Source organism: Rattus norvegicus, chromosome 9 (assembly GCF_021556685.1).
Source record: "Rattus norvegicus strain SHRSP/BbbUtx chromosome 9, alternate assembly SHRSP_T2T, whole genome shotgun sequence".
Taxonomy (NCBI): Eukaryota; Metazoa; Chordata; class Mammalia; order Rodentia; family Muridae; genus Rattus; species Rattus norvegicus.
The window spans coordinates 75952501-75968132 of record NC_141542.1 but is presented as its reverse complement, the minus strand read 5'-3'; the positions used below and the strand labels follow the sequence as shown (position 1 = coordinate 75968132).

At 44.9% G+C, this 15632-nt stretch overlaps 1 protein-coding gene across 2 annotated transcripts in view; it reads right to left on the bottom strand.

The window, feature by feature from the left end:
• Window positions 1–1471: 1471 nt before the first annotated feature.
• The window catches only part of Cdk15 (cyclin-dependent kinase 15), a 93613-nt gene continuing 79452 nt past the window's right edge, over window positions 1472–15632 (bottom strand). Inside the window, 2 exon segments of one of the 2 annotated variants that reach the window (NM_001431239.1) lie at window positions 1472–4162; window positions 7112–7254. In NM_001431239.1, coding sequence (NP_001418168.1) covers window positions 7145–7254 — 110 coding nt within the window. In that variant the 3' untranslated portion in view covers window positions 1472–4162; window positions 7112–7144. 2 annotated transcript variants of the gene reach the window in all.

Sequence of the window (15632 nt, the reverse complement as noted above, 5' to 3'; positions counted from 1 at the left end):
TCTTAGAGATAGGGAAGAGTTAGAAGTACAAAATCTGAGGCTCAGAGGCTCTGAGAAGATGGGCTAAGATAACAAACAGTACCTTGGGGATTCATTTATGAAAGATGTTAAGAGTAACCAAAAGATGTCACCTTCAGGGAAAGACCTTGAGCTGTTTGGATCTAAAACACCTAGTTGCTCAGAATGCATGGCTTTCTTCTATAAGCTAATCTTCACAGCTTTCTCCCGGAGTCATTCTCACTTTTAAAATGACGAAAGTTTAGAGACTAACTCTAAGGTATTTTTAGATGCATTTAACTAAAACACTAAGATGCTAGCAGGTGTCACTACCAACTTTCATAAAACCCTGCCATTCTGCCAGCACTGTCCAACAGAGTGTCCTCCGTGATGGAACTTTCCACACGGCCGGCATCAGCCACACATGGCTCCTGAGCCCCGGGAATGTGAGACGGAGGGGCTGGTGTTTTAGACTTAACTGAATCACTTAAATTGAAATATTTAAGGGCTGGGGATGTAGTCCAGTGGGAGAGCATTTGCCTAGTGTGCACAAGCTCCTGGGTTCAATCCCAGAGCCAACAATGGCAAAAGAAATAAAGAAAAGATAGAAATATATAATACTTTCATCACCAAATCTGAACAGTTCAGTCAGGTCTGTGTTTTATGTTCCTGGTCAGGAAAGTTTAAATTATACTTAGTAACAACTTCAAGATATTGTAGCTTAAAGGGGTATAGTGGATTTTTTTATTTGTTTGTTTTGTGTGTGTGTGTGTGTGTGTGTGTGTGTGTGTATGTGTATGTGTATGTGTGTATGTATGTGTGTAAGGGGGATGATAGGTACATGTGTGAATGCAAGTGTTGTCAGAGGTCAAAGGGGATTGGATCCCCTGGAGCTGGGGTTACAGGTGGTTGCGAGATGCTTGATGGTGATGTTGGGATCTACTAGAAAGTTAATTTAGGGCCTCTGCGAGAGCAGTGTGGGCTTTTAGCCCACAGACCCATCTCTCCAGCCCAACCAGAAAGTTTTATTTCTCTCTCCCACTGTATGTGTCATTTGGGAGCTCCGTTCTTTATCTCCTCACCCAAGGCTCACCCTGAGTGCCTCAGTCCCATATAGCAGTGAAAACATAGCAAATCTGAGAGCCTCGCTCTGGGAATCCAGTGAATGCTCCGCCCACATGCCCATCACTTCCTTTCACAGTCCATTGGCCAGAACAAATCGTGATGTCCTCTCCTCCCCCACCCACTAACGAGGCAGGAAGTACCATTTGTTACTAGTACATCTGTTACTAGGACATCTGTCTGATTATGGATGGTCCAGAGACAGAAATCCCAAAGGAATAGCAGTAATGGCTAAGTACTCCTAGTCAAATGATTATGTTTTAAAGAGTTAAGTGTGTGTCTGTCGTGGGAGGAAAGATGCACAAATAGCAGGAAAGCTTTTACAAAATAGGAATGAAGGAAAGTTTCAATGTTTTAGAGACATATGCATAATTTTTATTTATCTTTCCAATAGGCAGACCCATTGAAAGAAAGAGAGAGAAAAAAAGTACATAGATAATTTGTCTTCCACTTAAAATTAAAGATGATAATTGTTCGTCTTTTGTTTTGAGACAGGGTTTCTCTGTGAAGCCTTGGCTGCCCTGGAACTCACTCTGTAGACCAGGCTGGCCTCGAACTCACAGATCTGCCTGCTTCTGCCTCCTGAGTGCTGGGATTAAAGGTGTACATCACCACCTCATGGCGAAAGAAGATAATTTGTTCATTTAACTAAAAAAAAAAAAAAGTGCTTCATAGATAATAAAACAAGTCTGTTCTGCAGCTACAGGACCGTATAGACACCCCAATGCAGCCAGTCTGTCACAGACATTTTGAGGCCATGTTCGAGAATCTGCAAGAATCCTTACTTCCACCTAGGAACCTTGGCTTATTGCCCTCCTTACCGTCCAGAAGGCAGAGGAAGCCACCTCTGTGGCGGGGACTCTGTCTATGCGCATGGGCCGGCGAGAGTTTAGAGAGGCTTCCTGGTCCACCCACCCAGAGCAGCAGCGATCCGTGCAGTGGCCCACCAGCCCCTTTGCCTTGTGACCACTGGAAGGAGGGTCTCTGGCTCCTGGGTTTTCCCTTACAGCAGCTTGTCCCGCATGCCTTGCTCTTCCTGGTGGCCCACCTTGGAGCATGCAGCAGAGTTGGACATGTGTTGGGGAAGAACAGGCTTTGGGGACAGAGTTTGTACATCAAACCCTAGCGACTTACATCTGATACTGAGTGTTCTCTGTACACTTGACTATGTCTTAGCGTTGTTAAGAAGATTACACAAGATTAGATCCACAAACTAAAAGGTGCTCAATAAACATCTATTTCGTAGACTGCTTCCTTTAAAGTGTGGTATGTGATATGTGGAGTTGAGCTTAATGATTTAAATGTGCCCGGATCAGAAGTGGCTAAGCGGTTTTTCCTCTTGTGCGGCATGGTCTTAGTCTTTCATTTCTGTAGCCTGAAGGGATTAGCATTATCTGTTGGGGGCAGCTAGATTACGTAATTAATTCACCTCATACTTAAAAGCACCACTTCCCACTAAGTCACACAGCCTTACTTAAGTTGCGGGCATTTAAAACCCAACGTGTAAGAATTTAAATCAGATTAAAACCTGACGGGAGTAAGCATTGTTTTGACTTGCTGCTGATTATCCGGGTCTGCATCCCCCGAATCATGATCCAATGGGAAACATCAGCTGCCTCTTCAACAGAAGAATGGTCTACAAATCCGATAGAGACGTGATTACCGGAAAGATCTCAGACGCTGGACACAGCAAGCCTCGAAATTTCCATTTGAACCCTGGGATGGCGCCTTAGAGAAATTACTTAACTTCTCAGAGCCTCCGTGACCACGCTTATACGGTGGAATAATAATAGTAGTTATTTCAGTGAGTTGTAAGAATAAGGTATGCATTTTCTCTGATTTATTCAAGTAGTCACTGAAAATCCTTGACCGGAACAGGTCTGAATCCCACACCATATCCGCACTGGCATCTTGCTAGGTTGAATACGATCTGTTCTCTGCGCACACACACACCCTGTCAGCCCCCACCCAGCCCACACACTTCACCTTGCAGGTGCAGTGGGCAGGTTTTGTCCAATGGCTTGCTCATATACACAAAGACGGCTTTCTGGAGGATTATCTGCATGCATTTTTTCCCCCTTCTTTCATCTCAGACACTGGGTGGATAGTTACCATTTTTAAATTCTCTCTTAATTGGTTCGTCCTCCTAAAGGATACATAGTGGTCTCTGGTTTCTAGGCTACTATATTGCCTGAGATGATCCCTTGATGAAGTAATTTGAGTTTCCCAAGCTTCCTTTAGTGGACGAGTGTATCAGCCGGGCGGATCTCCTGCTGAGGGGTCTCTGTGTGCACATGTGCCTGGTGGTGCCCCACGATTGAATTGCATCTCTGGAGCTCCAGTATCTCCATCATCAGTGGGAGCTTAGGTTCCTTGTCGCTTTTGCCATCTCTGAAGACAATTAGGACTCGGTAGCAGGTGAGAGCTGAAACTCAACTCTAGCCGGCAGCCCAGTTTGAACTCCCGAAATCTGGGTGTACTTAAGCAGTAAACACTGTGATAGCCACTGGAGGAGGAAGAGTGAACCCTGGAATCATCACAAATAGTCCCAAGCAAGTCCATTTGTTGACAACTTTATCCAAGGGACCACGTTCCCTACAGACCTCCCTAAGCCAGACTAATCCCCTCCACGCCACAGAAGTCTTTCAGTTGGGGCGGGGGTGGGGGTGGGCTGGACTGTAAGGGAATACAAGCATGGCAGACCTCAGCAATTACCAGCTCCGGCTCTAGAACTTCCCAGTTGTCTGTCTCCCAGTCTGTCCCATAAAGAAATAGAGTTTTGGGCCCAGGGACTCATCAAAATGGTTGAAACTGTTCTGAAGAGCTAGCTCTTTTCACGTCACCTCAGTTTATGTCTTTTCTTTCTTTAAGGCAACAATAACAGCAATAACCTTCCATTGCACTCTCTTTGTGTGTTGTACCGTTGCCTTCAACATTTTTAAACATTCCAGGCAGCGAGAGAGAACACAGATCTCTGATCCAGTATGAATGAGGGCACGAAGCTTCTTAGTAAGCAGACACAGGAAACCAAATGGCTACAGGTCTGAGAGGGAAAGAAGGATGGACAAAGTCAAACGACAGAGAGAAGACGCAGACTGAGGAGAGGAGACTGGTTAAGCACCAGTTCAGTTACCCACGGAATTCCACACTGGGTTTTTTTAAAAGGTGATACAAAAGATTGCAGAGGCAACTTCTTAAAATAGTCATTGTGTTTCTTATTGTTATGTGTGTGGGCTTCTTGCCTGCAGGCATGTCTGTGTAACACATATGCAGGACCCAAGGAGGCCAGAAGAGGGTGCTGCACTTCCTGGGACTGAAGTAACAGACAGTTGCCAGCCACCACATGGGTGCTGGGTACCAAACCTGGCCCTGTGAGAGAGCAGCCAGTGGTCTTAAGCACTGAACACCTCTCCAGCCACAAGCATCATTGTGTCCATCATAATGAGAACCAGGAAAACTTAAAAAGAACAGAGTGTGGTAGCATACACCTTTAATCCCAGCAACTGAGAGGCAGAGGCAGAGGCAGAGGCAGAGGCAGAGGCAGGGGCAGGGGCAGGGGCAGGGGCAGGGGCAGGGGCAGGGGCAGGGGCAGGGGCAGGGGCAGAGGCAGAGGCAGAGGCAGAGGCAGAGGCAGAGGCAGAGGCAGAGGCAGGTTAAAACTATTTAAAAATATCTCTCTGACCTCACAAGCTACAGTTATATGTCACCACATCTGTGGGTTATAAAGTGACACACGAGAGTCACCTGTGACAGGGGCTGGTGTAGCACTTCAGCTCCTCGACCTGTCTTTGCTGTGGGCACCAACATCTATTTAAAAGACTCAAACTGGGGTTGGGGATTTAGCTCAGTGGTAGAGCACTTGCCTAGCAACTGCAAGGCCCTGGGTTCGGTCCCCAGCTCCGAAAAAAAGAAAAAGAAAAAAAAATTTAAAAGACCCAAACTGATATTTTTATGGCTCTCCTGAAAGTCTTGATTTTGAGGAACTGCTGCCAGTTTCCAAGTCCTAATACCCAAATCTATATTTGGAATCTCTTGAAAAGTGAATATTTTAACATAAATCAGAGTCAGAGGAAAAGATTTACAGACCCCCAGTGTCCATTTAGGTTCCTTAGACCCCAAGTCATTTACTAAACAGTTTACGTGTTCTAGTTTTTCCCAGTTGTGTTTCATCTCCCACAGGTTTCATCTCTGTGTTAGAACAGAAGCATAGGGATATCACAAGATTACAGAGGCCACGTCTGCCTCCTCCTTCCCGCCATTGCTAGAACTGAGTGCCACATACTGTATCGAATTGATTTTCCATTGTGACCAATTTTACTCTATAGGTAGCTGTTCTTTGTAAGAGTCCCCTGTAGATCAGAAAGGCAGGGTTTCTGCCTCCCTTCTGGCTGCTTAGGTAAGAGGAAATCAGGGGCAGAGAGATGCTCAGTGGCTAAAAGCACTTCTTGTTCTTGCAGAAGACCAGGTGCTTCTCCAAAACCCACACAAGCTGGCTCACAACTGTCTGTCACTCGAGTTTCAGGGATCTGGTGCCAGGTTTTGGCCTTCTGAGGAACCAGGTGTACATGTGATACCCATACTTACATAAGCTAGAACACTCACAACAAAATTTAAATATTTTTTTAAAAGTAGGAGGAGTCTGTAGCAACAAAAGAAGCAATAGCGACACCAAGGCAGGCAAACATTGGAGCGTTTTTTTGATGAGGCTGCAGCTAGAGCTTTTGCCTATCGCACCCCAGGCCCTGGGTTCAGTCTTTAGTTCAAGAAGGAATGTTGTTTTTTTGACAATGGTGTGAGGGATTTAACCCTTCACCTTGGAGATTGTAGTTTGAGTTCAGTTCATCCTGCTCTTGACTAGTTAGTTTGAAATGGCACAGGAATAAAAACAAAAACAAAACTCAAAAAACTCGAGAAAATGTTTTGCACAGGGAATACCACATGGTTAATATTGCTGATGGTAATTTCAACTGTGCATGGTCAAGATACAAAACTTAGGCCTTTTATAAAATGCTCTGGGAAATAGCTTTAATTCTAAACTTCTTCCTTGGTTTTTAAAGACAAGCCATTGCTGAAGAACCAGACGGCAGACGTCTTTGGTTCATAGACGCCTTTAAATTGGGAAAGTCAGAGATAGAGATCAACAAGAAAGTCACAAAGAACAGGAGACCTCCCTGTGAGTGACACTCGGGTGCACACATAAGGGATATCCCAGGGGTTTCCACCAGGAGACATGGCCAAGGTGTGCTTGCCAACGTGGTCCTATCAGAGAATAGTACTTAGGATTTAGAATCTGGCCAGGGACACATAGAGGGCTGGCTGGCCCTGTACCTGGTTTCATTTTAACTCTACCCAGATTACTGTCCCTCCTACCCAGGGCAGAGGCTCAGTAGAGGAAGTGCTCCTGAGACACTTGAGTGTGTCTGTGCTTGGCTTTGGGGAGTGTTCTGCCAGCCTTCTGTGCATGCTGGCAGAAGCTAGCTGTGCATGAAATACCTTTTAGGGCACAATGTTTCTGGGAAAATCTACCATTGTAGCCTTTGCCCCTTGAAACTGATTGAGAAGAGAATTCACCACTGAGATGATAAGGATCCCGACTTAGCAAGAAATGTCACTTCAGCACCGAATATCCCGCACCCCAGGAAGGAAACCTTGCAGCCTTTGGGGAAAGTGGGTCTGTTGGTCAACTTTCACCCTGATGTGTCTTGCCAGCTGACACAGAGGCCTGCCTAGCTAAGAAAAAGACGATGTCACAGGAGCTTTTTATTCTACCAGTATTGGTGGACATCTTCAAGCTGTTACTCAGGAGTCCACCACAGCTCCGGGAGTAGAAGTGGCCATGCACATCCTCATCCCTTCTCCAGCTTAGGGAGTGGGGTTCTGAAGGAGGTTGCCCTAGGAGTAGGGATAAAGTTCTAGACCCCGGACAGGGGCGGACACTTCCGTCCTCCATCAGAGATCCATTGATCCATTGCTCGTGGTTCTGGCCGCTCACCTGCAAAGACGTAGATGACCTCACCTTTTCTTTTCACCAACATTTGTTAACCCCGGCTAGGAGGTGTCCCTTCCTGTAGGAGGCAGAAAGGTCACACATTTCTGGCTTTAGCTCCACTCCGGAAACTGCAAAGAGAGACTCCTCTGTAGGGAGGAAAAGAGAAGAGCATTGATATAGTATTTCCTGAACTCTTCCACAGGACACGTATTTTGTCTGCCTGTTGTAACATCCGTTACTCAAAGAGATGTCAAAATAGGCAGACTCACTCCTAATTTATGCTGACTCAGGGTTTGTTACCGAATCTGCGATAGTTGTCAAATGTTCCTTATTTAATTCAGTTCAGTGCACACTCACCAAACACTAGTGGATGAAGTTGGGGAAGGATCTGGCACCCAGCGGTGTGCCAAGGTGTGTTAACTGTGCTCCCACCAAGTCAGGCCGAGGGCATCAGGTGGGCTGGATAGCCTAAGGAAGGTTTAAAACCTTGTCAGATACCTTTGTCTCTGAAGACAGTCTAAATAAACTCTAAGGCATGACCTTCATAAATTTAAGTTTTTTTGAAATATCTTTATGTAGTACCTTCATCCTTACATCCTTACAAAGACAGATGTTCCTTGGCTTACCATAGGGATATATCCTGGTAAGCCATTGTAAATTCTTGGGTTCAATCCCCAGCATAAAAGAAAGACAATAAATATCATAAATCAAAGTGTATTTTTAAATTTATTTTTTACTTTATATGTGCAGGTATTTTGCCTCTGTGTAGGTCTGTGCACTGTGCATGCAGGGCCTGAGGCAGGAGATCAGTGGGGTATCAGGTCCCCTGAGACTGGAGGTACAGATGTGCTGTGAGTGCTGGGAATGGAACCTGGGAATTGATCCTCTGGAAAAACAGCTCTTGCTTTTAACCACTGAGACATCTCTCCAGCTCCATCAAAAATGCACTTAGTAAGGCTGGAGAGATGGCTCAGCAGTTAAGAGCACTGGCCATTCTTTCGGAAGTCTTGACTTCAATTCTCAGCACCTGCATGGTGGCTCACAATGGGCTATAACTGTAGTCCCACAGGATCTGATGCCCTCTTCTGGTGTGTAGAAACACATGCAGACAAAATACCCAAAATAAACAAATATAAAAATGCATTTACTAAGACCCTATATCAAAACGATAATAAGCATTTAGCAAACCTAACTTGTAGGACGTCAGAGCTTAGCAATGCTGTACACTGTGGAAGGCTGGCTGTTTCCGCCTTGTGACTGTGCTACTGGGAACTTGTAACAGTCTGCCACAACCCAGTGTGGAAAAAGTGCATTGCTAGATCCCAAAATGACCAAAACTTGGAATAAAGGCACCCATGGGCCCTGGTTCTAGAACTACCGTGGTTATTATTTATTATTATTTATTTTACTTTATTATTATTTATTATTAATTACATCTAGTGTGGTACACACTGTGTAAATAGTTACACAGCATCTTAAAGAAAACAATGACAAGAGAAAATTGGTTATGTTAGGTACTTTCTGTGTTAAGACACATTTCCCCCTGAATTGTGGAGTTGTCTGAATCTGAAACTGACAGGCACAGACAGTCCTGGAACCCAGGGGCACGGAAGGCCCATTTTATGGTTACTACTGAATGCATATAGCTTTCAGTTTATTATAATGTCGAATCAACTCTTAAATGAAAGCATTGCCCATCGGGAGAAGCCTGTATTTGACTGGTGGGCACCCTGGCAGTTTGCAGTTCCACAGACACCTGTGTTTATTACACACCCTTGGTCTCTGTGAACACTCATTGAGGTGACGAGCCAGGTCCTTCCTAAGTTAACGTTCAGTTAAGGGACTCATCTGCACGAGAGGGAAGAAACTTCCCAGCAGATAGCTGTGTGCTAAACACGAACGAACATGTGTGTGGCGACTTCCACAGTTCCTGCCACAAAGTAGGCACTGAACAATTGTCATTGCTGGGGGCATGAGCAGACCAGAGCAGGAGCCCTGGTCACCAAATGTGTGCACAGAACTTGCCTTCAGCGTCCTCACATGCAGGCCATGTTTTTCCAGGCCCCTGGTCTGAATAGCTCATAATTTATCAGAGACAGACTTCTATGTTTGGCACACCAAAGGCATAACATGTTGTAATGATATCATTTGCTTGAAGCTGTTCACACCCAAGGGGAAGGGAGAAGCTTGCACTGTCAGCCTTGCCTTGCTTGGTCTGGACTTCTCTGGTGTGTAGAAGCACATGCAGACAAAATACCCAAAATAAACAAATACAAAAATGCATTTACTAAGACCCTATATCAAAACGATAATAAGCATTTAGCAAACCTAACTTGTAGGACGTCAGAGCTTAGCAATGCTGTACACTGTGGAAGGCTGGCTGTTTCCGCCTTGTGACTGTAAATAAATCAATGCTGTGGGAAACCTGCAGTTCTGACTGACATCTTTGGTTTAAAATAATACATTTGCTAGGCTGGAATGGGGAGGAGGATTAATTTTTGCTGATCCAAATAGGACATTTTTCACAGGGATGCTATGATATTCCCTTTTTTACTCTCCAACTCACATCACAGCATAAACAGTTAAACAGCTAAAACAGACGTTGTGTACACTTAGCAGACTCTGTCAACTCAAATCCAAGCTGATTTAGGAGTTTGTCTCCAAGAGAAATCTCTTCTTGCCTTGGAGACAGTGGCATGAAAAGCTTGGGTTACCCTGGGGCTTCCTTGCCTTTCTAAAGCAGGGGTAGTAATGGAGTGGAAGAGGAAAAGAAAGGGAGGGGGGAGGGGAGGGGGAGGTGAAGAAGGAGAGGAGGGAAGAGGGGAGGGGAAGAGAGGAGGAAGGAGAAGAGGGGGAGAGAGGAAGAGAGGAAGAGGAAAGGAGAGAGAGAAGAGGAAGAGGGAGGAAGGGGGAGACAGAGAGAGAGACAGAGAGAGAGAGACAGAGAGAGAGAGACAGAGAGAGAGAGACAGAGAGAGAGAGAGAGAGAGACAGACAGAGAGACACACACACACACACACAGAGAGAGAGAGAGAGAGAGAGAGAGAGAGAGAGAGAGAGAGAGAGAGAGAGAGACTAATCAAAAGGATTCAAGTTGGCTGTGGATTGCCAGACTCTCCTTGCTAAGTCACAGTGAAAGAAAATGTAAAAGCCAGGAAGAAAAAGAGAGGAAGGAGAGAGGAGAGAAGCCGGGAGGCGGCAGACGGCTCTCCCTCAGTGATCTCAGCCAGGCAAGCCCTTCCACTCCAGTGACTGCTCATTAGCTTAGTGAATCTGACAGCGTAATTATCACAGCTGCTTTGCCCTTAGAATAAATAAATACGAAAGTGGGTGCTTAAAAAGTTTTTTTGAGAAGGGAAATTCAGTCATCTAGACTGTCGGTAAGACAAGTTTATTTAAAACTTTTAGATTCTTATGTATTAGATCATTTCAGAGGAAATAATGAGATAGTTGTCTCTCAGTCTAATTGAGTTCCTGGGCTCCTGGCAGCTGGCTGTCACCCCTTTCAAACCTCGCTTTGACTCTCTTCCTTAGAAATCCGATCCCAGTGTCTCCGTTTACTCTGCCCGTGCTGATAACCTGGGGAAGACCTGTGCACTGGAGTGCAGAAAGTGGCTTAATGGGATTGGGGCGCTGAATCACCACCGCAGGAAATGAGATAATCAAACCTCCCTGGTCTGTGCCGGCTGAAGGGGAGAGTCAAGGAGCTTGGAAATTCATCCTTGCAAAGTGTCTTTGCTGTTTCCCTGGTCATGTGATTCTGTGCTGGTCTCGAACATCATCAATCCACCAGCGACAGCTGCTCAGAGTGTTCGATTACTCAGAGTGCGCACTTCTGTCTGAGAAGGCCACCGTCTTGGCTCATTTGGGGACATGGCAGCTTCATGTCATCGAAACCCAAGGGATCACGGGGTTCCTTAAACTGCTAACCAACACTGAGTGCACTTCGGCTCCGACCAGGGGCGCGGGACACACCCATCTCTCACTAAAGCAGATGGTCTTTTCTTTTTACGTTAATTAGTACCTGCTTGTCTTTCCTCTCTGTCTCGCCTCACTTACTTGAACCCTTGTATTTAGTGAGCCGAGGTTTCATAAACATTCAGTTCATCCTGGGTTAAAAGAAACTGGTGTTAACCCACTATGCAGATAGGAAAAAAAAAAAAAATCAAGGCTTATGAAAGCCAGTGGTGCATCTGGGATTTGAGAAAGGAAAAAAGAACAAGGAAGCATAGGCCTTTAATTCTCAGTCCAGCGCTCAGAACCCTTGCACAGTTTGCTTTAATCCATTCTTAAAACCAAAAAATGGCATCACCAACATTACAGAAAATTCTGAAAGGAGGGAAAATGATCCAGAATATTCTAAAACATTTTTATTCTCTATATTAACTTTCAGGTTTGTTCACATGCAAATAACTTTCATAAGTAGATTATAATACGCCATTTTATAGTCTCAATTTTGTTTTTGGTTTTTGAGTCAGTGTCTCACTGTATATTTCTGGATGACCTGTAAATTTGCTATATATAGACCAGGCTGGCCTTGAATGCACAGAGAACCACCTGTGGCTGCCTTGAGTGCTGGGCTAAAGGCATTTGCTGGCTTTTCTCTCTTCTTTCCTCCTCCCCCTCCTCCTCCCCTCCCTTTCCCCCACCCCTTCCCTTCCTCCGACCCCTTCTCCCCTCCTCTTCCTCCTTCATTTCTATCCTTTCTTATTCTCTCTTTTGGTTTTATGTAGCTTATGGCCTTATGTGCTTATTATGTGCTACCAATATACTTCACACTCCTGTGAGCAGCTTCAATGGTATACAGCACAGGCAACACATTAATATTAATCCAATCCATTCTCCGGGGCTCAGTAATTAAATTGTTTATTTTTTAACTTTGTAATGTTCAAACCATATATATATATATATATATATATATATATATATATATATATATATATATCGCATTTGCATACATCTAAGTTTTGCTTTGCTTTGTTTCTTGAGTCGGCGTTTCTCTATATAGCCCTGGCTATCCTGGAACTCGAGCTGTAGACCAGGCTAGCCTAGAATGCAGAAGCTGCCTGCCTCTGCCTCCTGAGTACTGAGATCAAAGGTGTGCACCGCCGTGGCCTGGCTTGCTGGTTATTTTTAGGCTTGCTCAATTGTTTAGCCTGGTAATTTCAGGGACAAACATATTGGTTGAATCTGATATTGATGGAAGGCACAGTCCCTGACCCCCACTTCTGTCAGCAGAAGATGCTTAGATTGGCACCTCACCTGCACTGGGGAGTCATTGGACTGAAGGAAAGAAACTTCGGCAGTTACTTGGTTTTATCTAGACCCTGCCTCCCAAGAGTCGCCTCCCACGTGATGTATGCTTCTTTGCTTTGGTACCTCTCGAATAAATTGCTATTTTATGCTTTTCTCCCATTCTCATTTGATTCTCGTTTTTCTTGCACGGTGGTTACAGAGTGAAACAAAAACAGTGACCGCCATTGAGTAAGAACTCCTAAGACCCAAGGGTGCCTGTGGACAGCATCACAAAGAGCAAGAGCAGCAGTGCTGGGACCTCGCAGCACAGGGGACTGGGGTGTGAGTTTCTATGACATATGAAATTGATGTGTGAACCATTCAACCTAGGGACGGTGGAAACTTTCCCAGAAAGGCTTTACAATAAACAGAGCAGTGACAAGCTGGACCTGGGAGTGGACCTTGACTCTAAAGCAGTGTAGCTATAATGTTCCTGTGTTTGAAGTGAATTTTGGGGAGACTGGGCTAGAGCCTCATGTGAGTGAGTCTTGGCTCCCCCACTTCCAACTGGGTGACTCCACTCTCAATCCAAACTTCCTTTTCCTCTTTGTTTGAGCCAGTCTTCCTAGGTGGGCTAGCCTAGCCTCACCCTCGCCATCCTCCTGCCTCAGCCTCCTGAGTACTGAGGTCACAGGTATGCATCACTACAGTCTGGAAGTGCCAGCTTTTAAATCTGTGATGTGAGAGTGGTCATTCCCGCCTAGCTTCAGTGAGATCTACTTAAAAGCCCACAGATGCCAAGAAAGGTGACATTTTTTTCTCCAGTGTCAGCGGCCTTAAGGGTCCTTTCCCTGCCTAAGGTCTCATTCTTTCCGGAATGATTTATCTTTACAGAGCCTCTTTGAACCCGTGATGCCAGTAGATTTATGAAGCTTGCACAGGCTTGGTGGGACTAAGGGTTAATTGATTGAGGGACCTCCTAGCCACACAAATGTATGCAACATGGAAAGCCACATCTCCACTTGGAATGTGGGGATGTGTTAAGGACAACTTTAAAGAAGAGAGTGACTAATGTGTTACACCAGACACTCCTCTATTTGCTTCTTTAGTCTTTTCAATTTTTCATTACATTTATTTGTTTTGTGTATGTGTGCCCGAGGGGTATGAGAGGGTGCATGCGGTCATACCACAGCACCTGTGTGGAGGTCAGAGGACACTCGAAGGAGTCAGTTCTCTTCTACCCTGTGAGGCCCAGGGACTGAACTTAGGCTGTCAGGCTTGCCAAATACACACCCTTATCCACTGAAACATCTCATTGACCCTCCATTTACCTCTTAATTGGTTGCTTTTAAAATACTGCTCAATAAACAATTTAAAAAGTGGAGAAAGGGAGCTGGCAAAATAGCTCAGCTCAATCTATAAAGCACTTCCTGTACAAGAATGAGGACCCAAGTTTGATTCCTAGAACCCACATAGAACGTCAAGCATTAAGCCACCAGTACACGCCTTTCATCCCAGCAATTGGGAGGCCAGTAGATCTCTGAGTTCTGGGCCAGCCTAGTCTGCACAGTGAGTACCATGACAGCCAGGGCTACACAAAGAAATCTGTCTCCAAAACAAACAGAAAATTTAGGAATGGTGGTAAAGGGTGGTAAAGGCCTATAATTTGAGCCCTGGGGAGGCAAATGCTTGAGGCTTACTGGTCAACCAGACTAGTCTAATCTATGAGGTCCAAGTCACAGTGAAAGCTACTGTCTCAAAAATGTTATCATGAGGAATAACACATCACCACACACACACACACACACACACACACACACGAATGAATGAATGAACAGATGAAAGGAAGGAAGGAAAAAGAAAGAAAGAAAGAAAGGAAGAAAGAAAGAAAGAAAGAAAGAGAAAGAAGGAAAGATGAATGGATGGAGAAAATGTCTATGTTAGACTGTTTAGTTCCCGATATGTGACACACACCCATGATCCTCACACTTGGGTGGTCGAGGTGGGAAGATGATTCACAAGTTTGAGGCTAGCCTGGCTTAAGTTTTAAGCCAGTCAAAGCTATGTAGCAAGACTCTGTCTCAGGAAAGAGAGAGAGAGAGAGAGAGAGAGAGAGAGAGAGGGAGAGGTCTCTTTCTTTGAAACTTGGCCTCAAACATAGTCTAATTAAACTTTGGGTAAACTGAATACAAAAACAACGGAACGGACAGGCTCAGTGGTTAAGGGAACTTACTGCTCTTCCACAGGATGCTGATACTCCGATCCCAGAGGATCCAATGCCCTCTTCCACCTGCGTGAACACCAGGCACACACATGTACATATACATGCACACTGGCAAAACATTCATACACAGAAAATAAATAATTTTTAAAAAAGCAATAAACGGGGGGAGGAAGTAGGAGGAGAGGATGGAGGGGAAACTATAGGGAGGATATAAAATAAATATTAAGTATAAAATTAAAAAAACAATAGAAATATTTCCACCTTTAGTTGCAGCAAATTCATCGAGAGAATGAAGTGGAATCCTGTTGATATCAGTGATAGTGGCTGCATTCCTAATCTATTAAATGCAAGAATCTCAAGTCCAAAAATAATAAACAAATAAATAAGCAACAAACAGAAGCAGCTTGAAATCATACAGAAGCACACACAAGGAGATTCCTCAGTGCACGCTTTTGCAAGAACACATGTTATAAAGAAAGGAAAAGCTGTGATGTATTGGGTTCAAGATTTTGCCTCTGTTCCCCAAGAAGGCAGCTCTAGATTAACACTGAGGGATACTGAGGGGCGTGCAGCGCTAGGGACATAGCACATGAACAGCACTTGCCTAGCATGCACAAAGCCTGGTTCCATCCACAACACCTCATAAACTGTGAGTGGTAGACCTGCCTATAATTCTGAAACAAGAGGCTCAGAAGGAATGTCAGTTACATGGAGATTTTGAGGCTAGCCTGGGGTACATATGATCTCCTCTGCCCTGCCCTCCTAGAAATGTGTGGGACGTTTCTCTCCTTTGATTCTATTTTGGCCCTAACCATGCAGGCTCATCATCTTCTTTTTAAAGTCTTAGGGTGTGTGCATGTGTTGTGCGTGCCTGCATGTCCACAGATGCCAGTGAGAGATGCTGGGTGCCCCAAGTGATCACTCTCCGCCATAGTTTTTAAGGCAGAGTCTCTCATTGAAGCTGAGGCTTTTGTCTAGGCTGGCTGTCCCAGATCCTGAGGTCACAGGCCATGCACACTTTTTGTTTTTGTTTTCAAGACAAGATTTCATTGTCCTGGAACTTAG